Here is a 27,725-nt window from a genome sequence, read left to right as displayed (position 1 = left end):
TAGAGCCATATCAAAATACCTTTATTCATGCTTTACGTAATGAATTAAACTTGACGACATCAGATCAAAAGCAAAAACTAGCATGTATACTGCAGTTTGCTGGTTTCTCCAACAGTAGAAATACAAGACAAACAAGATGAAAAAGAACAGCTAATCACACTAAAATGAAGTGAATACTGGATAGAAGCCAGTTTCAAACTGATGGTTAAGCCAACTCATCTCGCTGTAAATCAATTTCATACATTTAAGCAGAAGACAGAAAGAAAGGACAGGAACGTCCTACTAAATTTTGCAGTGTGTTTGGAATACCGGGTGTGCATTTCTTACCATACCTCAGCCTGGAAATTTTCCGAAACTTTCAATTTAAACTTCATGGACCAAGTTTCTGCTATTAAGAGCAATGTAATGCTAATGTCTCCCGTGGGGTACAACTAAAATAACGCACTGGGAATCAGGGTCAGTGTTTTTATCACTATGAAAGAACTTTTGCCACTAAATTAATTCTTCTGCCCTAGACTAGTCTTCCCTGGTGTGCTGCAACATTCATTGCTCTAAGTTTGAGGGTGAAGATACAACTAACTTTCCAAGTCTAAGTCTGCTCTACACTGTGCATGTATGCATCCGTCCACACACAGAGAGACAGGGTCTAATTAGGAGGTAAGGTACCGCTGATCTGTTTCAACTCCCCATGCATTTTCTTCCCCAGCAGCAACCAGAGAGCTTCAGGAGGGCCGCATCAATAAGAGCAGAGCTCCTGCTGGCAGCTTGTATCAAGGGGAGGATTTGCAAGAACTGAAAGGTCTGCCTCCCTCCAAATTCACCAGAGCTTCTCTCAAATGAGGAGAAACTTCACGTGAAATTCTGCCTGAAGGTCAGTCCTGCTGTGTTTTCTTCCTGTCCAGGAGCTCCTGGGCATTCCTACGGTGAAGTGAACAAAACTTCCTTACGAGCTCAGCTAACTCCCGAAAGCAAGACCAGAACGTCATCAGGTTTGCGCCTTATATAATAAGGCCTCAAGAGGTGTTTCCCCTCACACACTTTGCCTATTAAAAGGACAACACAAGTACAGAAAGTCTATAAAATCCCTCCAATCCCTGGAGATAAAATAGGAAAGCAAAGGGGAAAGAAAAAAAAAAAAAGGAAAAAAAAAAAAGATTATGATGGTGAATTGTGGGCCAAGAAGCCAAAGACTCTAGTGGTGCACTGGGTCATATTCAAGTGGGAGAAAGGCCTGTTCAAGTGGGACCGCCTGCATCTCATAGATAGAAGTAGCTAATCTTCTTAGCCAAAGACTAGTTTAAATGCCCGTTTCATTGCTTAAACTAATAATACATGGAAATTGTGCAGTGAAGGAAAAAGTAGCACAAACTCACTGTACTGGAACAAACGTGACAAGGAATGTAAAGAAAAAAAAAAGACAAACAAACAAACCACAAACAAAAAGCCACGCATTTTTTTATCAAATGTTTATGTGCCCGTGACAGAGCTACGGGTAACAGGCATCAGGATTTAGAAAATTCAGATATTAGCAAGAAGAAATTTGATTCAGTGGCCAGCATAGAGACCTCTGTGATGACTTGCATTACCTAAGTGTTAAAAACCACCAGTTATAAACTGCACATAGTTGTGAAATTGTGTATTAACAAGAATTTTTAGGAGTAACAGAACCAGCTAATACACACACACACCCCCAGCTTCTGCTTCATGTCCTTCTGGGCTTCACCCCTCCTCTGCATTTCCTCAGCTTGCTTTCTGCTGCTTTTTTACCTCTTTTCTCAATGCAATCAGTCCCTTTCCCATAAACAGCAGCTGGACAAGAAGCCCCACATGTCATGGCTGGCTCGAAGTTCTCTGTGCTCACGCTGCAGCCTCTCCTCCGTTCATATGGGTCCTTCTCCTGAGCCGCTCATTTTCACAGAAATGGATAGAAGCTAATAATCTTTGGGAAATCCTTTGTTAAGATTTGGTTGCAATTGGCCAGTGGTCAGAAATTATTAGGAGGAGCTGACAATGCAATCACATCAACCTTGTTTCAGAAGGAAATCAAAGGCTAGAAACATCACTGATTTTCTTGAACACCAGCAGTCTTTCTGCTAATTCAGAGATGGGATCTTGAATACCTATGAATCTCTGGGATAATTAAACAAATCTCAGGGCAGGCTCTTTAATACTCAACTATACAAGCTAGAGAACTAAAGGAGTTTTCCCTTTCTAACATCCCTTTCTAACACGTGCACTTGCCCTGTATTAATATGCCCACAAAGTGAGTAATACATCATGATTAGGGTACCTACAATTTTCTTAGAAAACTTTCCAACATGAGATGCTGAATCCAAAACAAGGTTTCTCTGTTTTGAACGTCATTAGGATCTAATCACTGGATCACCTCTAGCAGTTACTTGCCGAGAAGCCTGCAGTTATGACTAAATGACATTGAATATGTAGAAACAGAGGATATTCCAAGGAAGCACTAACGTTTATACTTTGTTTCTTGCAGAGGCTTATTTCCAGAGTAAAAGCAGACTGTAAATGAAGCAGGCTGTAAGAGAATGTAAATGGCACCATGAAAGAAAAAGACAAATCTCCAAAATGGAGAGAGGGTTCCACAAATTAAGAGATGTGACCAGTCTGGTCAAAATCCTCATCTTGATTAAATGTTTATGCTAATATGGCAATTAGGAAAAGTGAGAGATGACAATGGAAAATAGGAGAAACAGCAATCTATACAAATCAGATGCTTTTGCCACTGTAGGAAGTTCACATCGAGAGGTAAACAGTTGATGGATATCCTGAAATAGAGGAGAAAGACTGAATTGCAAACCATCTCCTCCGTTTTGCACTACCCGGATGCTAGCAGGAATGCTTCAGTGTACGAAATAAAAATGCATGACTGGTCTTTTGCAATATATTGTAGATACTATTAATGATTCTTCTTCACTCTGTTTAATTGCCTTGAATACACATTGAAAGGGAACGTGGGTAAGATGCACCTGGAAGAATTTGACATTGAAATATTCCCCCTATAGCACGGCAACTTCCCAGTATTATCCCTTCATGCCTTTATGACCCACTGTCAGCCACACAGAAAATTACTGGCACTTTTTAACCAAAGTAACAAAGGTTCAAACCGATTCCACACCACAGGCTGGAGATCAAAGCTGCACGTGCAGCCCCCAGCTCACGCTCAGACTGTCACTCAACAAAGGGCTGCTGGCACACAGAGATTACTCACGGGGAAGCTTTTTGCTTGAGAAGCTAAGGAATGGGTGTCTGCATCTGTCCTACTAAGAACGTGTGTTCAGGAAACAGTTTGCAGTTGTGTCACCTAGCATGCCTCAGTCAAAGTCCTGAAGGATGACATGAGTGTTTGCAGACTAAAACAACTTGCTCTTTCCACAGATACAAAATGCTCCATTAAAAAAAATCATTAATTTTGTTACAGTAAGAGATAATTAAATCAGCCAGCAGCTGAAGGCAGCCAATTGAGAACCGAATCTCCCTTTCTGTTGCTGATCATAAGTAAATCAAAATTTGTCAAGATGGGGGGGAGGAAAAGTACCTTCTGTTTAGATATGGTATGGAAATAAGGCAAGTCACCTTCAGACTGAGGCTCTTCTCAACCTCTGTCTGTCTTCCCTATTTCACATTGTTGCAGGCCATCAGTGACCTGAATGAACCAGTTAAGTCAAAAAGACAGTATCTTTATCAACAGTATCATTATCAACATATACAGTAAGGAGAGTAGCGACTGAAGCTGCCTTGCAAATTTTTATTTCCTTTTTTCCCTTTTCATGACTACTGTAATGTTGCCTGAGTAGCAAATGAAACGTGATAATTTCCAGCACATTTGTACTCTTTGTCTTTTATTTTGTTGTTTGAGTTTGGAGACTTTTTACTGTAGAGAATAGGGAAGAGGCAGAAAAGAAAAATTCCCCCAAACAGAGGAAAAGCAGCCACCCAGAAACTTGGAATTCGGGGTAAAAGGCTCTCAGAAAAGTTTTGCAGGCAGCCAGCCTCATACTGTATTTGGCAAAGAAGGTCATTTTTCAGTTGTTATATTCTGTTATTCTTCTTTTCTTCCCTATTCCTCCCAGTACTCTCAGTATCATCCTGCATTTCTCTTGCACGGAAGACAGGCATCACTTTGCTCAACCACATGACACCTGTGTAAATCAAATCATATATTCCTGCTAGGGTTAAGAGCTCTCTTTTCATGACTGCCTGTACAGGGACAGAGTGATAGAGACAGACATCCAAATGCAAATCCTCTATTCAGTAATACAATGTCAGGTTTGTTTTCGTTTATATGCCGGTTTCCCTCTTCTTGACTGCAACATAAAATGACTTCATCGTGATCACAAACTCAAGTATCTATTTATGTGAGTTTGCTGTGATTCCTTGAGGTGAAGTTTCAAGTTTAGAGGAAGGACTTGTCCCTCTAAAATAGATTCATGTATTTTATCAGGCTGAGTAGCATTGCTCCACTTCCGAGAACTACAGAATATTAACTAGTCCTTCTATTCAAGTTATGCTTTTAATCGAAGATGCTTATGACAGTGGATCCCAAGGAGCGGGAGGAGTTGTACGCTATCTTATACGTTCTCTGTCTGCTGATTTCAGATACAGATATCTCTGTCACTGTATGACACAACACTTTCACAAACTGTATTTAGATTGTTGCCATTGCTGCTACACCATCCACTAAGCCTCGCCGCGCTTCCCAGCCGCACTGTCACTTGTGTTCTTTCATCATTCAGTCAATCAATATCTAAAAACCTGACGCGAAGTGGAGTTACGCCATGTGAGGATTTATCTAAGGCCTGCGGGATACTAAGCCCAAACAGCAGAGAATCCCTTGATGTACTGATATCGTTAGTAATGTTTAAGACTTAGTCACAGCTGTAGTGGTTAAATACAAACAAACAGATACTGTCTGCTAGCAATGCTTCATATCATTATATAAGTTAACATACATATTGACAAAATCAGGCATTTAAAAGCAAATAGAAACTTTCTAATTGCCCTTCCTTATTGACTGAGCAACTTCATTAACAAATTGATTTTCAGATCTTAGCAGGCAGAACTTGACTGCAAATGAAAAGGATTTAGCACCGTGAAATCCAACGCCCTAAAACATCCTACACCACCTGGAAGTTCCATGTTACAAATTCCAAAACAACGGAGCTCCAGCCACATACTTCATTATAGGCCGTAGACTAGGCCATTTTTTAAGACAGAGTTTTAAATGATAGTTTCAAGCTTTCTGTTGCTTTCTTCATTCTCCCCAGAGATACACTATTATTTTGTTTCCATAGTAGAACTGATGTTTTTCACATCAGAAAAAATCCTGAAGCATAAGGGAAAAAAAAAGATCTGCTATGAAAAGCACTGCAAACACAGTTAACAAGATACTTTAATTATCCTCCTAAGATTTTCCCATTTGTACTCTGATCATCATCATCTTCACAAACTTAATTATGCCTCATTTGTTCCTTCTGCTCTAATCTCACTGAGTATTCCAGGTGGAAAAGAGGAGTCTGTAACTGAAACCTCAGGTAATTGTTATATACTATCATTTTATTATTTTGCTATAGAATATTTTGTTTATTTTAATAAAAATGACACAAACTTATCTTAGGGCAGTATGAGCATTGAGTAGGAAGCCAGGGCATTTCCACATCTGAAAAACAAAACTGGCTGGCTACCTTGCACAAACAGCCATCGATCCAAAGATCATCACTGGACAGATGACTGAAGAAATGAAGAAAATCATGCTGTTGTTATCTGCATTTTAAAGATTAGTACTAATAAATTCTGATTCCTCAGCTGATGGAACCTTTCCACTAACTTGACCTTTGAGAAAGCCAGAAAGAACAGCTGGGAATAAGTGTGCTTTGTGAGTCAAGTACAGAGATACATACCCAGTTACTAGTTATAATTTATGCACTTCCAACACATTTAAAGTCAATAGGAATTATTGCATTATGACTGAGTAGAGATCGAGTAAAGACCCCAGTGTACTATTATTTAAAGCCTGACAAGTTGTTTCCTCTAACTTTGGATAAGTCCTAGATTCGCTAACCTACCATGACTGAACTTCATTTCATTAGGTTGTTTTTTGAGATACATTAAATTAATTTTACATAATTAATCTACTGAGACACACGACTGCTGCCCCATACTCACAAGTGTTTTGAGCACAATGCCAAGCCTTAAAATCTAGTACGATAGAAGAACTAACTGTTCTTCTTTACACATAACTTCACAGACCTTCAAAACACAAATATACTAATTACAGAAAATTTGAAAAGCATCAATACTATGTTTCTGAATTTAAAAAAAATTATACAGAGATACATGACAGTCAGCATTTTAATATATTCCATTCCGTGCCTTACCTGAACCAAGTTCCATCCCTTTAGAGATTCAGCAATGATAGAAGTAACTGTTGCACATACGCCACCAAAAACCATCAGATGATTAGGTCCATATTTTATTGCATCATAGAAGGCTTTGAGTCCTTTTGCATTGTCACACTGGAAAATAAAAAAAAGAGGCAATATTCAATATCACAAATAACATAATTAACTAAGAAATAAACTACTGGGCAGGAAAAAAATCAGGGGTTGCACTGATGTAAAAACTGTACAATATATAACATCTTAAGACCCAAACATGAAGAATTGGAGCATTCTGTTCTGGACCCTTAACGTGCTGTAGTAAAAGAATGGGAAAACCCCTCCTTACATCATTCAAAACCTCTTGTGTTTTCCTTCCAAGACAAAGTTGCAACATCTGAATTTTGATAACACCATTTGACAAAGAATAAAAAAGCCCCAACAAAAAAAAAATGATTGACTAAAACCTTTTCTACGTTGTGAGCTACCATCTCCCAAGCAAAATTTGGAATGTAACACCAGATGTCAGCAGGACTTCCATAGTTGGAGGAGCATGACACTACTTGTGGTCTCTGTAAAGAAAGTTCTGTCTCTAATGAAGACTCCCAAGTAACCTCTCCTTAAGGTCTAACTTCAGTATTCTATGCAAAAATATATAGTAGAGTGCCTATTATTTAGAAGGACTACAAAAAGTCTTCAAAAAGTATCAAAAGAATATTTTTTTAAAGTGGTAAGAATTAATTGTTCTGCTGTCATAGCTCACCCTGCTTTGAGCAGAAGACTGGACTAAATGACCTTCTAACCTGACTTGTTCTGGGCTTCTCTGATAGTTTGGTCATTACTTATGCTAAAATTCTCTGCACCTGAAAACTGAGACTAGGATTGAAAACCAAGAAACAAAGGGTGACGATAGCGAGTATTGCAAAAGATATATCAATCCTTGAACAGATCAGTCATTCATAATATGTGCTCATGGCTTAATTCCTGAGATTGCAGCAGAGTATTAACAAATTATGTACCTGAAGTTAAGAATTTGATTCCAAACCATACTGGAAGTCAGGAGTACCAACAGGTTATAATGGTAGCTGCCACTGCTCCACTAACAGCCACTTTATCTGTCTTTTTGAAACAAAATGTTCTGCCCTCTTTTGCCACCACTAGAAAGTCTTCCTCAAATATAGCCTTTATAAGAACTATCTTACACCAGCCTCCAATATTTCATTATGACAATTCAATAAAACAGTTCATTTACTATCAGCATCCAAGTAGTAATTTTATTGCATTCTGTGGAAAGAATAAAGATTTTGACTAAGAAGTTTGCAAGCTTATATTAATCTCCTTTCTGAATTAATATGCTAAAAGAAAAATTATCCTATTTGCATTCTATCTGCAAGAATAGAATTATTGCTCCCACTTATTCAAATGGATTTTTACTGCATAGACTTTTTTAAATTGCATAATACAGCACAACATTTTCCTTCTTATTACAGAAAAAAAAAACCCCAAAACCAACAACCAAACATTCAGAACGGCAGAGGCTCCCTTGTCAGTTTGACAGATTTGATGGCAAACTCACTTTGTGAAGGAATTAAGATTGTGATTACTGGAACAAGCAGCGTCCTCCATTTTTACTCCTCCAGCCCCTGGTTAAAGACCAGTTTATTCCAAGTGCAACCAGAAGGCTCAGCTACTTCTATACTTTTATAAGCAGACAAGGACACCAGAGCTTTAAGTATCCGAACTTAACTGACATTTAGCCAAGTCTTTGCCCTCATCCACTTCACCGTTTGAAGCTGCAGAAACAGAGATTGTTGAATTGGTTTTCATACCAACTAAAAACTAGATAATATAATTATTTAATTTTTTGCATTATGTCACATGTTTTAAATGTATCACTGACTAACGGTTTAAGAAGAATACAAGTCGTATGTGAAATAAGGAGGATGTTGATAGCAAAATAACAGTCAGGAGCTGTAGCCCATGAAGGGCTACGTACATAAAAAATTATGGAGAAATAAAATTCTGCATTCTAAATGATAAAGACTTACAGTCTGTTATCTGAAGTAGAATTCATATTAAAATTCACCCTTACATCACAAAACACTGATGCATTTTTAACTATTATCTGCCTACAAACTCTTTCTCACTGCAGTAAAGTAACCGTATGCAGTTACAGATCCCTGTAGCTCAATTCACCGAGAGGTCCAGAATTGATATTATGATAAGTTTTTTTTCCTTCTCATCTATTTTATTTTTTTACATTTATGAAGATACTTGCAAGACAACAACCCTTTTTCAATCACACGGCGATTCCCTTGGGAAGGTGCGTTGAAAGCTTTATTCGCCTCTCCCAAAGTAAGAGTTTCACCCTGCTGAGATATATTACTGATCTATCCGAAGTACATACAGTAACTTGTGGGCTTCTTTTCAGTGTGATTCAGTTCAAAGCTTACCACGTTTTCATCTTTGTACTTTCTTCCTGACTAGTCTCAGCTCGCTTTCTTTAAGGCCACCACAAATATTTACAAGACTCAGTGCGCTCCTTGAACAAAACTGCCAAAGTAGTCCAAAGTATGTCTCAGAGATAAAGAAAAACCAAAAACTTAATATTGTGGCTGGACACAGCTGGACAGAAACAAAAGGAAAAATGAGAAAGATGGGAGAAAGCAGACTTTCACATCTGTTTAACGTCACATTTCACAACATACGCTGTGTATAACATTCTCCCCTGCAAGCAACAGAACAGTCTGTCACAAGCATTAAAAAATAAACATTCAGATAAAAATAACAGCCCTACCAAGCCAGACAGACAAGCAGTTAGGAAAGGTTTCTTCCTGCCGCTAGTCTGAGGAACGTATCCGTCGCGAGCTCCTGAAGCCCTTTTAACAACTTGACTTTTCTAGAGATGCCAGAGGGCCACCATTGCTGCTCATGATCTTCCATTGCCAAACCCTGCATATATAACCCTAGAGGCGGGCAACACCGTTGACAGACAACAAGCACAGACACCACTGAAATTGCCACCATGTAACCACCAAATCAGCTCTTGAATGGTTGGTGCCAAGTGACTACAACTAGGTCCAGGAGCAGCAGCGGGCAGCAATCTAATTACAGTACAACAAAAGACTGCACAAGAACCAACATCCACACTAAAAAGCAGAGGCTAGAAAGTCCTGGCCATGTGTGGATGACAAGAAGCCGACTGGCTTATTAACTGGAGCATGACTAACAGCAACGAAGGGGAAAGAATCTCTCATAAAAAGTCACAAACTTAAAGGATGAATAATATCACCCAAAGGAGCCGGCGCTGTTTTTGCTGGCCAGTTTTGCTCTTTCCCCTAAATTGTCGTCAACATCTCTGTTCTGCTGAGCTGAACTGCAGCCAGCTCACTTCCGACTCGTATATAAAACCAGACAGCCGTGCTGCGCTGCTGATCTCGACTGCACGCTGAAACACTGAGGATGGCTGCAATACCTTTTCACTGGAGAAATGCAGTGTTAGCGTAACTGAAATTTCAAATACATGTGGTTTGGTACGTGCTACAATTTTCTTCAGAGGAAGGGACTGAGAACTACTCACCCTAAACATGTTTACTGCGGTGCTTAGTCTCTGACAAAAGCCAGTAATAAGCCACATATAAATAGCAAAAAAGCAACAAAATATTAATGAAATAATTACATGAAGTGTATCTCTTAACGCACTGACTTGATACAGATTGTATGGACAATTCACAAGGAGAAATATCAGCAAACCACCAAGCAAACCTCTGTGGAGGGTCCTACCTCTCACTGTGACAAAGATGGATTAAATATCAGAGGTAGCACCTGACTAAGGCATAGTTTCCATTTCCAAGGAAACCGAGCCACTTACTTTAATTAAGAAAAATAGCCAGATGAACTGCTGCATAGGAGAGGAGTTGAATGAGCTTGGGGATTGAAGTGTTAACCTTCCTGAATTCTCTTCAGAGGAAAGGCTGGCAAATAAAAACTACCATCCTCCACCGAGAAGAGGATCTGAATGCACGGGGAGGAGGTACTGCCTGAGGCATGAGGGGTACGCAAGGACATGAAACCTTTCTGGAGAGAACACCACAGCAGCCGAATACACAAGCGAGACCTTCTCAGCTGTGTCCAAAGGCCCTCTGCAGCAGAGAGAAAGGGTGTCCCGTGTGAAGGACACACATCACTGAAGCCAGGACAAGCAGAACTGACTCCTGAGGGCTGCTGGCTGCCAGGAAGGTTGTCTGGCAGACAGCGAGAGGGGTATGAGGGTGCATACTCAAACCCTCAGGGCCATAAGTGTAACACAGTGCAAATCCTTAGTGCCCAGAATGGAAGTTTGTATGGGTCTGATACATAAAGCTTTGCTGAACCCTGTAACATTGACGGGTTTGAATAATTACAGGAGTAGCAGAAGAGCAGACACTTGTAATTTAACTGATCTCGTTAGATTCACATAGCAATACGAACTACTGGGAAGCGACGCACTGGTTGGATGCATGATTATATTTAGGTTTCTAGCTGTTGGATAGCTGTGCCCAGCTGTTTCTCAGTTAGCTACATTCTGGCACAACTTTACTCATCCGAGTAAAAGCAATCCTGAGGAACAATTTTGCTATCTGTTGAGCTACCGACTACTGAGGTTAGAGATTCTTTATGACGAGAGGGAATAACCAATAGCTGTCATCTGCATAAAGAAATATCAAACTTTTTGAAGTGATATGAGAGCTTTCAGCAGCACTCTGCACTGAATATCATTGGAATTGCTCGCGAATATACAATGAGACTTCCTTGAACAGAGAGAACAGAGGTACAAAGCCTTATTCCTAACCTCTGCAAAATCTTGCTCAGGAGCTAACTCTACGTTAGACTATCAGCTTGAAAGGAGCTAAGAGACGAGGAACACCAAAAATGATTTTTGTTTGATTTTCATTCACTTCTTTAAAGTCATCGAGCAATACGAACAATTCAGTGAAGAACACAGGGACAACTGCTCTGAGCTACAGCAAAGGTCAATCAAGTTAGCATCCTCTGCCTGAGTTTATGGGCAGGGCATGCTTCTCCTGAGGTATCCTTTCTGTTTTCAAATATCTGCAACTTAGGTGCTTTCAAAGCCAGCAATTATATTTTTGCATTTAATCGCTGTAACTGGATTTTCTTTCCATGAGTTTGTGCAACTGCTCTTGGAACCACCACTTTGACAACCACAACATCTGGTGACAATGGAATTATTCATTGAAAGAAAACGCATTTCCTTTCATTTGTTCTAAACTTCTCCACACCATGTGAGGTCGGTGTGAAACGTCTTGCCAGGGGATATTACGAATGTTAAAAGTTCACATGAAAAGAAATTGGCCTAGTTCATAGATCAAAAAAAATCCAAAATTTCTTAATAGAGAGAGAGTGATTTTCTCAGGAAACTCCTGAATCACAGATCATTAGTGGCTAGGACAGCATTCTTGGGAAGTAGGATTAAAAGCTAGCTGCCATGTCCTGTCAATCCATCATTCCAGAACAATGCAGAGTACTTGCACCAAGTCTGGTCTCAACCACTGTAGCCATTCCTGTATTCTGCATTTGAAAAACAAGAACAAAAGCAACCCCCTCCAACAACCTCATTTTTAAGATACAGAAGTTTGGTGAAGTTAACTCATCCCAAACTGTGGGGGTCTTCTGTATATGAGTTCTCTATCATCTTGTAATTTTAACTACTAGCAATCAGATTTCATTTTGGTTTAGGAGTAGACACAGCAGATGAGGACTTAATTTATTCAGTGAAATATTTCCCAGAAAATTAACCCTCTCACTGTGACACCCCTTGACACACTTTGAGACTTTACCTAACAACTTTTTTATTTGATCCTGCCTGCTGTACAGGGAATATTTAACAGAGTGGCACCACTAAGATACTGGTACTTGATATCCCATTTAACAGTTTATATTCTGCCTCAGGTGCCACCTGCCTCTTAAGTCACTGACTCCACAGCAAGGGTGACCACTCACTCTTCTCTCACCTCCTTTCCTAAGAGACTGTCCAAACACCTCGTGAAGGCTCAGCTTCTTGTTCAACATCATTTTCTTTTTCTTAGTTCACTATTTGGGAACTGATTCCACCCAGCAAGATAAACAAAAAATTCCTGTCTCTCCTTATAAGAGGGGTATATATATTTCCTCCATATTTTTTTCCCATCTATCCTTTTTTTTTTATTTATTTATATGACTTACATTTTCTGTCTCATTACTATTTCTTCAAGTATATAACATTTACACTGGATGATTCCAATGTAAGAACTCCAATATGAAATGGAGTTGGAGTATAGCAAATAGATAAATCCTGTGTAATCAAAACTGACTCTGCCTAAGTTTCCACCACAATTAAACATGCAGTAATAGCAGAGACCAAATTGACTTCCTCTTTTCACAGTAAACTTGGAAGCTTGGAAACTCAGCTTGGAAGTTGAAGTCTTTCCTCAAAGAAAGTTGAAGCCTTTCCTTCATCTGTAACTGTTACACAGACAGAAGTTCAGAAGATCACCAAGAAGCATTTTGTATATTTGTGATATGAAGATCACTTTCTTTCAATAATGTAATCATATTGGGGTTACATGGCAATGTTTTGGTAGCAGGGGAGCTGCAGGGATGGCTCCTGTGAGAAGACACCAAGAGCTGCCCCCATGTCCAACACCGTCAGTTCCAGCCACCTCCAAAACAGACCCGCCACTGCCCAAAGCTGAGCCCATCATGTGATGCTGATGGAACCTCTGTGACAACACATTTAAGAGGGGTAAAAAAAAAAAATGCACAGCAGCTGTGAAAGAGGAATGAGAAAAAATGTTAGAGAAACAGCCCTGCAGACACCGAGGTCAGCGAAGAAGGAGGGGGAGAAGGTTCTCCAGCCACTGGAGCAGAGATTCCCCTGCAGCGCACAGTGAAGCCCATGGTGAGGCAGGCTGTCCCCCTGCGGCCCATGGAGGTTAATGGTGGAGCAGATATCCACCCTGTAGCCTGTGGAGGACCCCACACCTGAGTAATTTTAGATAGGGTCCACTGTATCCTTTTTTTGGGCTGTACCACTGATCAAAGGCAGGAGTTGTCCTAGGGCTGCACAGCTATGGAATGCATAATTCAGGTAATACTGGCCAGGACGCCTGTAAGATGGTGAACGTGAATTCAAAACATTAACATCTCATTCTGAATCGCTAACGGAAAGCTAACATTTGGGCCTTAGAGACCTCCTATTGTGCAATATGAGCAATTAGTCAGATCCCACAGTATAAGTTATTGAGTTCTGCTGGATTATTCTGCAGCTGGACCCATCATCTAATCAGAATCACATCGGTCTTGACTCAAATATTCCTGGGACACAGGGGATTTTATAACATCCACAGTGTAGCTGCTCACCCACAACACAGAGTTCATTTTATTTGACTCATTCACTTCTGCAGTGATCCAATAACATTACACAAGATAGTTTTACAGATGTTTTCTAATTAGCAGCATTGATTTAAATGGATGAATGTTCACACACACAATGTCACCTTGAACTAGAAATTTTTCCAAGTATCCTTACATCTGCATGTGGACATTCATAGTTTTGTAGGATAAATACATAAAAAGCAAAACTAAGTCTTAGTACTGTACTGTTTTCTCTGACATCCTGGTGCTCAAACACTTAGGTATTTTGGTACATTCAGTATTAACAGAGAGACCAATGCATTGCTCACTTGTGCTTCTTCCTCCCTCCTGTTGCTATTATGTTTTATGGAAATTAGTGGCGTTATGGAAAATCATAAAAGTCCAGAAGAATAGCGTATGAAAAACAATATATTCAAAGACGTTTAGAAAACAAATAACATGTCCTGTTGAGAATGAGCTGGCTTGGTTTTCTCCATCTTTTCCAATTCTTACCAAAGAATTTCAACATTACAATGATTTCTAACAAAACAAAGAATTAATTTTAATTATTCAGCGAATGAGGAAAAAAATTCTGTTCTTTATTTGCATCAAAAGGCTTTTTAAAATTCCCCTAGGAAATCAGCTATGTTTTTGCATTTAAGTAACCTCAAAAGGTGCTAATTGTTTCAGACACTTGAGCCCCAAGATCATTATCACTTAAATTTATTGTTGCAAACTACTTACTATTTTGTTGCCTCTCACTTTGAGAGACACGTGTGCTGTAGTATATTTACAAGGCATTTGCCAGTCGCAGCTCAAGTACAAAACGAAGAGCTAAGGGAGATAATTCTGGCAGGCTCAACACAGTCACTAATGTCAATTCTTCAATTTTGTACTTGCCTCATCTTTCTTTTTCTTCCCTTCATTCATTACCATTTATTATTACACTACCATAAATAGCCTGTATTTTCATAGTGACACTCTGTTGGACTATTTTGGTCAGATTTTCTTTCATTCCATTCCCCGTGCTTTTTTGAATACAGAGAAGAATTCACAAAAGTGAAGAGATGTGTCGTTTAAATACATTGTTTGGTTTTCCTTTTCCCGATCTAGAGTATAAGCACTGCAAAAGATAAGACTTTCAGCATGAACAATCAAAAATAATAAATCACAACTTGATACAGAAGTACTTCATTTGACGTTTCGTAAAATTAATTTTCTGAAACTACCTTTAAGAAGTCAAGTGTGACCAATGCTCTCCTTTTCTTCTGTCTACTATTGACTAGGTACTCGTTTTTAACAGGAGGGTTGTCTTTTTCCCCAGGTCATTCTGGCAGAAGGGAAAATCACCTAATGCAGGGAAGGGTCACCATCTCTGAACTGTTGACTTGCTGCTTTTCAGTACACTGAAAATTATTGTGTACTGAAAATGTGAAACTCCTTTTAACTGCAGCTGTGCTCTTCGCAGCAAATAAAAGGAGGGACTCAAATGAGAGGAGAATATAGACGGAGAAAATCAAAATTTATCAATAACAATCAGGAAGCTCTTGTAGATGGAAGAAAATGGATGTGTACTAGCACAAAACATTTGAAGTAACCACAATATACATCATTGTATGCCCGGCATCCCACTCTTGAGTAATACGCTGCAATTGAAACTGAGATAGGAGCACAATGATATTTTGAAAAATCACTTGTCTCTCAGAAATCATCAAGAATCACTTGTGGGGGAAGTCTGTTGTATGAATTCTTTCTTTCCCCATGACCTACTCACTCCTGAAAAAGACTCTAGTTTTATAAGGGTTAAAAAAAAAAAAAAAAAAGGAAAGAAATCTTCAATCTTTCTTGATACTTTTCTGACATGAAATTAAAATAAGATGTTATTCTGAGTGTGAGAAGATATGGAAAAAGAGCTCTTCAGTATCTTTCTGGTCAAGAGCATCATGTTGAAATAGTGTCTCCCATATATGCCTTGGTCATATGGGAACAGGGCCTGTCTCTCAGTGCGTATAGCTGCAGAAGTTTGTAAATAAACATTCACCAGGGATGACAGGCACAGGTGATTCTGAGGCCCTTCAGAATTGTTCTTGCAGCTTTTGAAAGTCGCTTACCTGGAAAATGTGGAAGATCTCTTAAGCTACCACAAGGATGTCTGTGGCGTTTTTGAGAATATATATGAATTTTAATAAAAGGTCAGAAAGCACCTGGTATTTTTGGAAAATAAGATTAAACTCTCTCCCTTTAGAGGATGATGTTCTTCATGAAGAGTGCTAAGTGGTACAAGTAGCTCCTTTTTTTTTTTTTTTTTTTTTTAATTCCCCAGCAAGAATTTTGGAAACACAGACACAGGTCAGAAGAACAATAAAACTGACAAAGTAAGAGTTTTAAAAGGGCCTAATGAATTACGAACAGCAAAAATAAATTCTTGACCCAAAGGTCAAAAAAATCTGGTGTAACAGTCTTCATCACACATCTATGATTTCTAATTAAAATCTTTCTGTGATGTAAAACAGCTGAACTTTGTCTATAGTGAATAAAACTCTGCTAAGCTAATTTATTTAAGGAGGAATAATGTGTGATCATTTGGATAAGCTACCATTTAAGTTAGCCCATAAAAGCCAAATGAAATTCATGGTATGTTTTAATTTGTCTTAAATTAACAGAGCACCAGACTACAACAATTCACCATTTTGTAGAAGTCTCAGGCTGGAAATGGAGAGAGGCACAGGCAAAGACCATACCATTTTTTTCCCCCTCAATACCTGGCAAAAAAGACAGTATGGAGAGAATACAATTTTATTTTAACCACTACGCAGATGGCATGACATTCAGTGTGTGAGCAGGCACAGTGCTTCACAGTCAGCAAGTACCAAAACCCCTCAAAACCCAAGCATCGGCTAGGACCCCTGCTCTTTTTTCCCCCCAAAGACCAGAGTATCTTTTTCCTTCCACAGGCTGAAAACCAAATTTTGAATAGTGACTTGGGCTTGCCTTACGTTATCTCAGACAGTGGATTTCTCCAATAGGTGGAATATTCCTGCAACGGCTACAGCACTCAAACCTTCTCCTGACCCTACTGGCCACCGTATTTCATGCAGTGCAAATCGTCACAATAAACTCTGTTATTCACAGGAGAACTACACAGTCCAAACAACTCACCATTTCTGGGATCGTTTTGGAAAAGAGAGACTTTTTAAATAATTTAAAATAAATTAAAAAAAAAAAAATTGCAGCAAAGTGTTCTGCAGCACCCAAGAGACCGAATGTGCTCCTGGTTCAAACCCACCATGACAAACGGTGTCACCGTGTGCGACATCGCTGTGCCACAAATGGTGCACTACCCGTCTCCCACATGCCCGCACAATTCCTGAGTGCGGAACAGGGGCAGGAAGGCAGGCAGCGACAGAGAGACTCCTAAAGGGAACTGGCAAACCAACACAAACCTGAGGTGACACGGGGCTTAGTGGCAACGAGGAGCAGACTCAAAGTTGAGGCTCAGAGGCAAAGGAAAGAAAAGGAGCAGCCCTGGAAGTACAGGGAGATACTGGAATGGAAATAGGTTTAAAAAAGATTCAAACTTCATTAAGTCTAGGAGCAGGGTTATCACAGGTATTTCTTCAAGCCTTTTGTTTAATAACTTGCCCAAATCACATTGAGTTTTCCCTATTTAAAGGCTCACCTTGATCTAGTTGGGTTTTATATTCCAGGAAACCAATTAGTAGAGATTAGGAATAGCTTCAAAAACATGGAACGGTGGATTTGTCCGACTTGCGGTCCTGTCATATTCACACGTGGACACTTAAGTTTCTCTGACTTTAAAGCCATGCAAGCAAGACATTGCCTCCATGTGCAAATTGTGACCTGGTTAACAAAGAGCTGTTCCTTTCCAAGATCAAGACAGGCTAGCAGACTGCCAAATAAATCCTCAACTCTCAACATTCAACAGCATAGTATGGGATTTCTGCAAGCAGAACGACCAATACTCTTCCCCCTTGGAGCACCTACAGAGAATCCTAATTAAGCTTGCCAAGAGCAGGGTATTACTCACCTTGATGTATCGACCCTTGGGGGTTCCCTCCTTATGCTCCAGAAAAAAAAAAAAAACAGGACACGTGGAACAAAAGTGAAATGAAGCTGTGCTGTACGCAGGTGAAATGCCCACACAGTGCATAGATCAAACCTGCAGTCAGCCCTGGATCAACCTCCCAGATGCTGAAAAGCAAATACAGTCAAGAACAAATCTGGAAACTGCAAACAATCCATACTAGGAGCTAAGATCTGCTAGCTTGTCCATCTCACCTTAATTAGGTCACCCTAATTCTCTTCCTTAGTTACCTTATTTAGTTTGCTAAATGTGGTGTGTGCTTGTGACACACTCACAATAAACTCATTTGTTTTTCAGCAGACCACTTGCCTGACAGCAACTCCTTGCCCGATAGCTCACCCTGGGTGTCAAAAAGAGTTGTGATCCAAAAAATAGACTGTTCTGTCTCTGTGCACGCTATTTTCCTTCATAATAAAATCCCAACATGAACTCCCTCAGACATGTCTCACTGAACTAGTAATTCCTGCTGGCTGTGTATAACCAAACTCTACAGAAATTTCATTGACGCACCATGAAGAAAGTTCCAAACCACCAAATCCTCTGTCATTTGTCCGGTTACCTTCACACTGTGGTTGTGTTTGGCACTTCCACTGATTGCTGCTATTAGTCTGGCACAAAATCCTCTGCTAGGAACTGCAACCCTGTAGGCAAAGCTCATAGGCTTGAGTAGCATTCATGGCTGTGTAAACTGACTTTTTTTGACTTGCCTAAACTCTACTAAAAATGGCTTGACTAAACTCTACTAAAAATGGCTTGACTAAACTCTGAACGAGTGAACTACCGAATCATCATAGTAGAAAATTCTCAGACTAGTTTAGTACCTGGACAGACAAATAGATCACTTTTTCCAACTGTCTACAAAGAGCTCCCTGCCAGACTCACTCAGTCCTAACTTCTTGCCCAGAGAATTAAAAAAAAAAAAATAAAAATATCAAGCTCCTTGAGACAGCCCGCTTTCTGTTACACTGTGTACTCCAACAGAGCTAAATTGCTTTAAAATTGCACAGAGAACTGAGCAGATTCTTGACATCACTTTGCCAAATAAATACCGACTGTCGCCCAGAATCCTAACAGGTTGAAATGGTATAAAATGCTAATACGATGATTTTAATCATTTTGTCAAGCATGGCTGACACTACACTGTCAAGTGAAAACTTGTACTTTGTACAGCTCTGAATCAATTTTATTTCTTACTATGGCATCATAAAGGTAAAAGAAAAGGTCTGAGTGAGTTAAAATTTTCTTGGTGATTTTTTTAGGGAACAAACTGAAGGAAAATGTGCAAGTCCTGACCAGGTGAAATATTAAATCGACAATGGCCCTGCCCAAGGAAACCACTCTTAAAATGAACCAGTGCTCTGAATACCTTAATAGATTTTGAATGTCTGACTTAAATACAACACTCAGAGTGCCTGAAGGGAAGGAAAGGCGTTACTGTCATTAAATCCTCTGGTACAAAGTAGTGGTGCAGTAAGAGAGATCGAAATAGGTTTTCTGTTGGTTACCTGAAACTGCATAAAAATCGACAGCTGTGGAGAGCATTGGTGCAGGAGCGGGGCACAACATCTATTTAAAACCAGTAGTGAGAATGCATTCTAGCAAGCCTGTATTAGGATTTCAAGGTTTTGAGAAAACAGAAGAGCAGACACATGCCAGTGTTGTAGGCCAGATGGCACAGCAGTGCCAAGAAAAATGCTTTCTACTTAGGCTGTGCTCAGAAACCATCACCTGTCTGCTGCCCTTCCACAGCCCACTGAGAAGGGTTCGTGTGAGTGGTGCCCACTTCAGGTAAAACGAGTTCGACTGATTTCAGTTGATATCGATAGCTGCTCAGATATAAGCCAGCTGACCTCACACTGAAGCGGATGAGAAGATTTCACGTCATCGTTTCTACTGTGGCAAATCAGGATGTGTATGTATGTGTGCGTATGTTGGCGCATGGATGCAGGATGCAGGGACAGAGGGAGGAGGAGGAGAACAGCGTTGCTGGTTGCCACAGATCTTCCTGCACCACTAATTCGACTGCTCTGCTTTGAGGGTGAACAACAATACGGTAGTCAAAAGGAGATGCTCTTTTCCACACCCCGCATCTTAGCCTCAAGAATACAACAGTTTACCAGCAGGCTTCTACATACTAACCCCCAGGCAAACAAAATAAACACCACCCCACCGATCTCTCCAGCAAATGGAGCTGGAAGCACAAGTCAACTTGCTGAGCTAAGAAGCAGGTGGTGATAAATAATGTCTCAGGTGCCGGTTTATGAGACCATGGAACAGCCACTTCTTCAGGCGTAGTGGAGACTATATTCCCTAGCAACAGTAAAACAAAGAGGGATAGATTCTCCCACTGCCTTCTAATTACACTGCTAGATGCAGACTGATGGGAGACTGAGTGAGTACCAGCTTCCAGTGCGCTCAAGATGTAGTTTCAGCTACTCTATGAGTTAGAAGATAGGAAACTCACACCCACATCAAATAAGAAGAGAGACAGGCAAAGATATGTATTAATCATAAAACGCACAATATTAACATGGGTTTGGGTGGCGTATAGTGTGTTAGCATGCAAACATGTGCGCAAGTTGGGGGGGGGGGGGAGGAAGTGACATATGTCTCCCCTAACCAAAAAAGGCTTACTCACTTCTCTAAGCTCAGCTTACCAGAATTCTTCAACAGACATCAGTTAGAAGCAGATATGACAAAACAACTACACCTCCAGATTTCAGAACTCCTCATGCTTTAAATTCACTATGATAACAAAACTCTATTGAGGGAAGGAAAACAGAAAATTTGCCCACTGCTTTCTTCATCGTGTTGTAATCACTTCTGTGAATTTACTGTATTCATAAACTATGACCAGTGTGTCTTCCACCATAAACATTAGAAACAAATAAGGAAATAATGAATTCATCGAGATCACAATAGAAAACAGATTTAGAAAAATTATACTACAAGAGTTATTTGCAGTGTTACTCAGAGAAATTATTTCTCAAATTAGTATTTTAACATTCAAAGTAACACATAAAAGGCTTTTCAGTAGTTAAAACTTGGTACATAGAGTATTGATAATCAACTTCTGACTGCTGTGTGCTTCTGCTCTATACCACAACATATGGAAAACAGAGATTAGCTCACAGCTAACAAAGTACAGGTTCTTCTTTCGACTAGCTCCTGACAATTTAAAAGGGACTCTTTAGAGTCTTGTTTTGGCGGCTTTTCAAGTTGTTTGTGCATTAACTCCATCAGGTATATTATGAGCAACCTTGTACTAGTCACCCCCATATTCCTCACGGACTAGAAATAATTTTCCTTCTAATGCAGTTCTTGGCTTATCACTGTCAGCGAATTTGCACGCACACCTTGAAATGTCACTTAACAGTCTAGTCTGGCCTTTTCAAAAAACAATTAGCAGTATTAGTTCCTGTACTTTCTCATCTTCAGTAAATACTGGATAAGTTCTTAATTACAAATTCCTAGGGTCCAGCAAATAGGATGCTATGATTCTAAAGGCCATTTAATCAAAAGCATGTAAAACAATATGAATACCTTATGAAAGACCTGTGTAAATTAATCTGATATGAATTATTAGTTCAGCACAGCAACAATCATTTTTTTTTTCCCAAGAAATCACATTTTTGTAAGTTAGCAGTATTAAAAGTGACACACGGATTGTGCCGGATTGTGCACAAGAATGCTAACAGCACTGCTTTCTATTTAGAAATAATAAAACAGAAGTGATATTGGCACAGCTTTAATCTGTTATAAATAATTTAATTGCCTGCCATTTGCAAAAAACCCCATTTTAAAACCTCGCAGAGTTTCTGTAAGCACTCCTATTAACATTATTCACTCTAGGACTTCAAACTTTAAGAAAATATTTATGATTGAGTAATGTCTTCAAAAAGACACATCTTCTGCTTAATAAAAAACGTTTCTCTTGTGTGGGATGATTTTTTTTTCCTTTTAATGTAAACCACAAATACAGGCACCAAAGAACTAAGTAGAATATATCTTGTTTCTATCTTTAACTCGAATAATTTCAGGACCCCTTTAGCAGAAAAGCAGAAGCATACCTTGTCCAGACCATCTTTGGCCTGGCAGCTAAAAAACTCTTCTGAGTGGCAGGACTGAATTACCTCAAGCTGAGAAGAGACAGAAACATGAGGCTCTAAATAGCAGCTAATGCTCTAAACACAGAGGTCAAAGACAGCTAACCCTCCTTTTATGCTGAGTCCAACCCCTGCCAGCAAGTGCTTGTCAGACTTTTTAGACTCAAATCTAAATGCAGTAACTTCTTGGTGCCATTGATCCCTGAAGAAAGAGTTTGGTGATGTACAAACATAAAACCCTCTTTTGGTGTCATTGATTAATTCTATAAGACGTTAGTAAAGCAGAGAATATTAGCTTGGAATTTAGTAAGTTACAGTAATGATTCAGGATCTGCTCAGAAAGTACAAAAAAGGAAAAAGCTGAATGAGCTAAAGGGAACATCAAGGCCACCCCACAAACTGTGGAGCCAAGTGGAAGAGGACAGAGGCCAAGGCTTCACCTTGCCAGATCTCTGAAAGACACAGCCCTCTCCTTCAGGGAAGTTGTTGGAACAACAAACTGAAGTGCTTTGCTCATAACTCATTTACCTAAGCTCAGCCAAGTCAAATTGTGATGTTTGTACACTGGAGGGCTGGGCTGCCCTTCAGCGGGGCCTCGACGGGCCAAAGGTATATGTTGGCAGCACCCTCATGAATTTCATCAAGGCAAATCCAAAGTCTTGTACGTAGGATAAAATACCCCATGTAACAGTTCTGACCAGGGACTGACAAGCTAAGAAGCACACTTTGGGAAAGGAACGTGGGAGTCTGGCGAACAAGGAGTTGAACACGAGTCAGCAGCAAGCGCTAACTGCAGACTGGTCTGCATGAGCAAAAGCATAGCCAGTGGTTTGATGGGAGCGACCATTCCCTTCTAGTCATCGCTGTTAAAGCTGCCTTTCAAGTTGTGTGCTCATTTTTGAGGCTTCAGATACAAAAGAAATACTGATAAGCAGGAAAGAATCCAAGGAGGGCCATCAATATGGTGACAGAGCACATGATGCACGAGGAATGGCTGAGGAGGCTGGGCTCCTTCAGTCTCAGGAAGAGAACGTTACCAGGGCCTCTAATTGCAGTCTTCTAGTCCTTAACAGGGGGACTATAGATGGAGCCAGACTCTTCCCATGGGTGCCCAAAGAAGGAGGTCACTGCTGAAGTTGCAGCAAGACAAATTATGATTAGATTTAAGAGGAAAAAGGGCAAATATTGATCGAGCACTGGAAGAGGTTACCCAGACAGCCTGGGAAATCTCCATCCTTGGAAATTTTTAATACTTAACAGGACAAGGTCCTGAGCAACCTGATATATCTTCAGGATCGGCCCCACTTTGAGAAGGATGTTGTATCAGATGACCCCCAGAGGTCCTTTTCAACCAAAATTCATTTATGATATTTCAATAGCAAGTAGCCACAAGAGCTGACGCAAAGCAAGAAAGGCAAAACTGGCCTCAAAACACCATGTCCAGTCACAGCAGCCTCCAAAGCAGCACTAATTGTAGCTAACCCAGCAATAATTCCTGCATAGGTGCAACAAGGTCTGCAAAATTTTGAGCAGCATCATGAGCTCTGAAAAAAAAAAATAGGTTCTTTACCCCACCTTTGGGATGAAGCTGTGCAGTTAAAGACTGCAAGGTTCCTAGGCTAAGGCTTGTATCGCACCTTTCTGCCACCAAAAGGAACCACTTTGCACTGGGAAAGCTGAAGATAACTTTTGGCTAGCATTTACTTAAGACACCAATAAAAACATACATAAAAAGCTTGCAAAAGAATGGCATTGTTAATTTTCACAGAACAATAGCGTGATTTCTGCCTCTCATGTGAGATTTTATTTGAAATCTTGTTTTTTGTTTTGCTTTTTTAAATTACATTTCCGTCATGATTCCTTCTCTGCTAGCATAAAGAGCATTATTTACAAATTGCTATGGATAGTTGCACAATTGGTATCATCTGCTGTTTTCTTTGTACTAACATCAGACTGTTTTGCTGCAATTTTTCTAACTAGATGAATTTCAATTTGTCTAGTTAAAAACTTTTTTTTTTTAACATTATTCAGTCAAGCAAGTGATGTCTATTTTTTTTCATTTTTTACACATTTATCTCATGTTCACTGAGCAATTTCAAACAGTTGAGGAAAAATACACTATGACAATATTTAGTCCACAAACATGGGATGCATCACCTTTTGCTGAGGTCCCAGGATGATTCCTTGCAAGTCAGAGTTTGCAAAAGCACAGTGAAAGTAATGATAGTAATTTTCCTTGTAATCATTTCAATGAAATATTGAAATACTATAATCATTTAAGGTATTTATAACTTAATGTAATTACAACTTCCCCTAGAAAACACCAGATTGTCTAGGCTATATTCCTGGAAAGAAGGCATCTGCTAATCTTGGTAAATAGACCGGAAAAGTGGGATCTGATTTAGATTAAACATTCTTAATATCCACTCATTGCTTTTCTCAGGACTGTTCCTTGAACTGGGACCAGCCCCAGAAGTTGCCAACATTCGATACACCCTGTGGAACCAAACCCCAGCTCCTCATCACATCACTCCCCAGCTGTAGGGCGCACAGCATTCCACACTGGAGTTACTACTGGTCCGGAGACATACAGAAGCCTGCAGCTACATCAGAACAACACTTCAAAGTAATTAATGTGTTTCAGCATCAGGATCTTGTCTTTCATACAAGTGTTATAGGTCTAGCAGGTGGAAAAAATAGTGTTGGGAAGATTTAGTTTCGGGTAGCGAAACAGGTGGGAACAGAGAGACGGTAAAATTAGAAAAGTTAAGGGGACCTAAAACAATCCTGGTAGACAAAAATGGCACTGAGGGGATCTGCGCTAAAATACTCTTCATCTAAATTGTGATGGTGAGCCCTTGTTCTTTAAGGACTGATGTCATTTGAATGACTTCCTTTAGGTAATCAAATAAAAAAATTCTTTTGATTTCCTACCATCTGATTAAAATAGGCAGGGAAATAGCAGATGATACTTGTGTGTGCAAGAACGTACTATCACGTAGAGTTCCCATCTCTTCCTCGAGTACTCCACAACCCTAGCACCACTTCTGCCCTGTGACGTCCCAATTACTTTTACTCCAATCCTCCTCCTTCACACTCTGTTGAAAATCTTTCCCCATTCATGCTTTCTGCATTCTCTTACCCCAGGGCTAGGCTTACTTAACAGAGCCCAATTAAAAATAAGCATAATCATAATATTTTCTGCTAAAGAGTGACAGAAGTAAGTGTCTGCCTATGCAGCTTCTATATACTTCCCTGTGTATCCTACAGCCTCCCGGGTATCCCAGCTCCACTAATACTTGATCCTGAGCTCAGATGTGTGTCTAACCCAACACTCCTGGTACCTTATCAACACTTCTGTCCTGCATTCCCACTGACTGCTGGCATCCCTCCTCAAAGAGTACAACCCGCAACGGCTAAATAAGTACTAGAGGCAGGGCACACTACTGCAGCCGATGTACATACAGCAAATATCCTCCGAGAAACCACTTCTGTTATGGGCTTTTGGGAACTGATGAAATACTTTTATAAGATAGCCTTGCCTCACTGCTAGTTTGCATTTCTAACAGACATCCAAAATTTTTTTACTGAGCATTCAGTGTCATTTTCACTTGGGAGAACATCATGTATGTTGCCTCATTATTGTATGCCCTGTTATTCGGTGTAGTTTAGATAAGGCTTTTTCAGATCTAGCATTCTCAAATGTTGGCATTCAAATAGAAAGGAAATGGTCCAACACATTGCAGCATCAGTATGGAAAATGTATTTTTAAGGAAATTTGCATTTTAAGTTTTTTTAGTATAAGGAGATGAAAACAGGACATGCTATCCCTATGCTTTATATAGTACTGTCAACATGATCTTTTCCTTCCCCCCCCCCAATAAATATGAACAAAATGTCAGCCTCAAATATTCATGACATCAACATACTCTTGAGTGTAACATTGATTTGACTGATAAATTACCCATGGAAGATAATTTAAGAGCTTCAAAAGCAGTATCTCATGCTAAATGCCTCCTCTTCCTTCTTCCTCATCTTTGTCCTAGCCCGCTGACCATGAAAAGAAGCGGATACAAGCCCTTGCATCAGACGACTAATACGGAGCCACTGAAATAGAAGGACCTTTAGGACTGCCACCAGATAATTACCTCAGCGGAGAGGAGCAGCATGCAGCAGCCGTACCAGCTCATATACAATTCTTCCCTCGACCCCCAGGGTGTTCAGCAAACACGATAAAACCAGAGAGAGAAAGAGAGAATAACTGGCACTGTCTTGCACATAAGGAGTAACCAGCTCCCTACCTCATGCAGGTAGCACTTGTGAAAAACTTTAGATCTTTAAAAATTTAATTAAAGGACAAGTAAAGAGTTACAGCCAGTCAGCAGATGGGCAGTAGAAGAGTGCAGTAAGCCCAGCATTCAAAATCAGCTAGATAAATTGCCGTGTATGAATTCTTTTCCCTTAATTATTCTCTGCAAAAGAAGGGTGGATATTGTGGATATTGTTGCATTCCTGATTCTCATATTGACCTGTAGTTTGTCATTAGGCCATGCATTTGATTTCTATACAGAAGACTCTGAAATGTCCGGTGATTAAACACTGTCAAAGTTAATCCCTGTTCACGCATTCAAGGAAATAGTTTACTTCTGCTACCAGTTATTCTTACTTCAGGAGGTAAAGATTTGTACTGTGCGTTTTAAGTTTCTTTTTTCTAACATGATGCTGTCTCTTGTCAGGAGCCTGCACTCTGAATTGTTCAAGGTAACAAAAAAGTCCATTTCAACCCACTGCACAGCATTGTTTATGAACAGTCAACAAACACTGGGAAGATTAGACGCATCCAATCCAGTAAATATACTGCTACTATTCAAAGCCTCTGCTAAAATCTTTTCTGGTAAAACAAAAGGGTGCAAGGGGAAATTCCACAAAAAAGGATGCTTGTAGTCTAAGTGATGAACAGAGAACGAGAAGGTGAACTACTATTGCTCATCACTCCATTTAGGCATCTTTAAGAAAGACGCCGTGAGGGCAGGTTGAGCAGCCTAAGGAACCTGATAGATTCAAGAGACTGAATCTCGCTGCCAGAGCTACCACCCTGCCACCTCTCTACGTCCTGGAGGTGCACAAGGAGTGAGCTGAGGCTGGGACAGCCTGATCTTGACAGGCTGGTCAAGAACCAGATAGCACCATCATGGGAAACGGATGATGCTGCCACCTCCTCTGCCTTCCGTTAGATCATAAACACCTGGGAAGCAGCATTTATGTTCCTGCTCTCCCAGGTTTGTTACCTTCTGCCACTTCAGTGCCTTGTGTCCAGCAATATTCTCCTTACAAGCACAAGGCCTTTAATGAAACCACCATGAGCCTGTCGAAGCACTTTGTCAGGTCACTAAGATCTCCTCTGAGGACAGTCTAAATGCCGATATTCACATGTGGGGAGAAACGGTCTTTTTTAGGGCACAAGTCATCTCCTATAAAGGTAGAGCCTTTGCTGCCCTTTTGAGCCCTTATTTAGAAGTCTTGGCACTTACTGAAAAATCTGAAGTCACGGTGAGTAGAAAAAGCCTAAAAGCTAAGTTGTAAAACAATCCACATGCACTTTCTCCACCCATGCCCTCAACCCAGCTGAAGGTACGGCTTATCCCAGTGACTGAAGCTGAACTAATATCTTGCTGCTGACAAGAGCAAGAGGCCCTGACCTTCTGCTCCTGCCACCCTCCC

The 27,725-nt window shown here is 40.1% G+C and overlaps 1 protein-coding gene across 1 annotated transcript in view; it reads right to left on the bottom strand.

Moving 5' to 3' along the window:
* GABBR2 (gamma-aminobutyric acid type B receptor subunit 2) overlaps window positions 1–27,725 on the bottom strand; it is a 491,654-nt gene that overhangs the window by 377,816 nt on the left and 86,113 nt on the right. The window contains exon 2 of the mRNA XM_074576421.1: window positions 6,399–6,536. Coding sequence (XP_074432522.1) covers window positions 6,399–6,536 — 138 coding nt within the window. The remainder of the gene's footprint in view (window positions 1–6,398; window positions 6,537–27,725) is intronic.

Source organism: Larus michahellis, chromosome 2 (assembly GCF_964199755.1).
Source record: "Larus michahellis chromosome 2, bLarMic1.1, whole genome shotgun sequence".
Taxonomy (NCBI): domain Eukaryota; kingdom Metazoa; phylum Chordata; class Aves; order Charadriiformes; family Laridae; genus Larus; species Larus michahellis.
The sequence above is the reverse complement of the archived record's forward strand: the minus strand, read 5'-3'. Positions and strand labels throughout refer to the sequence as shown.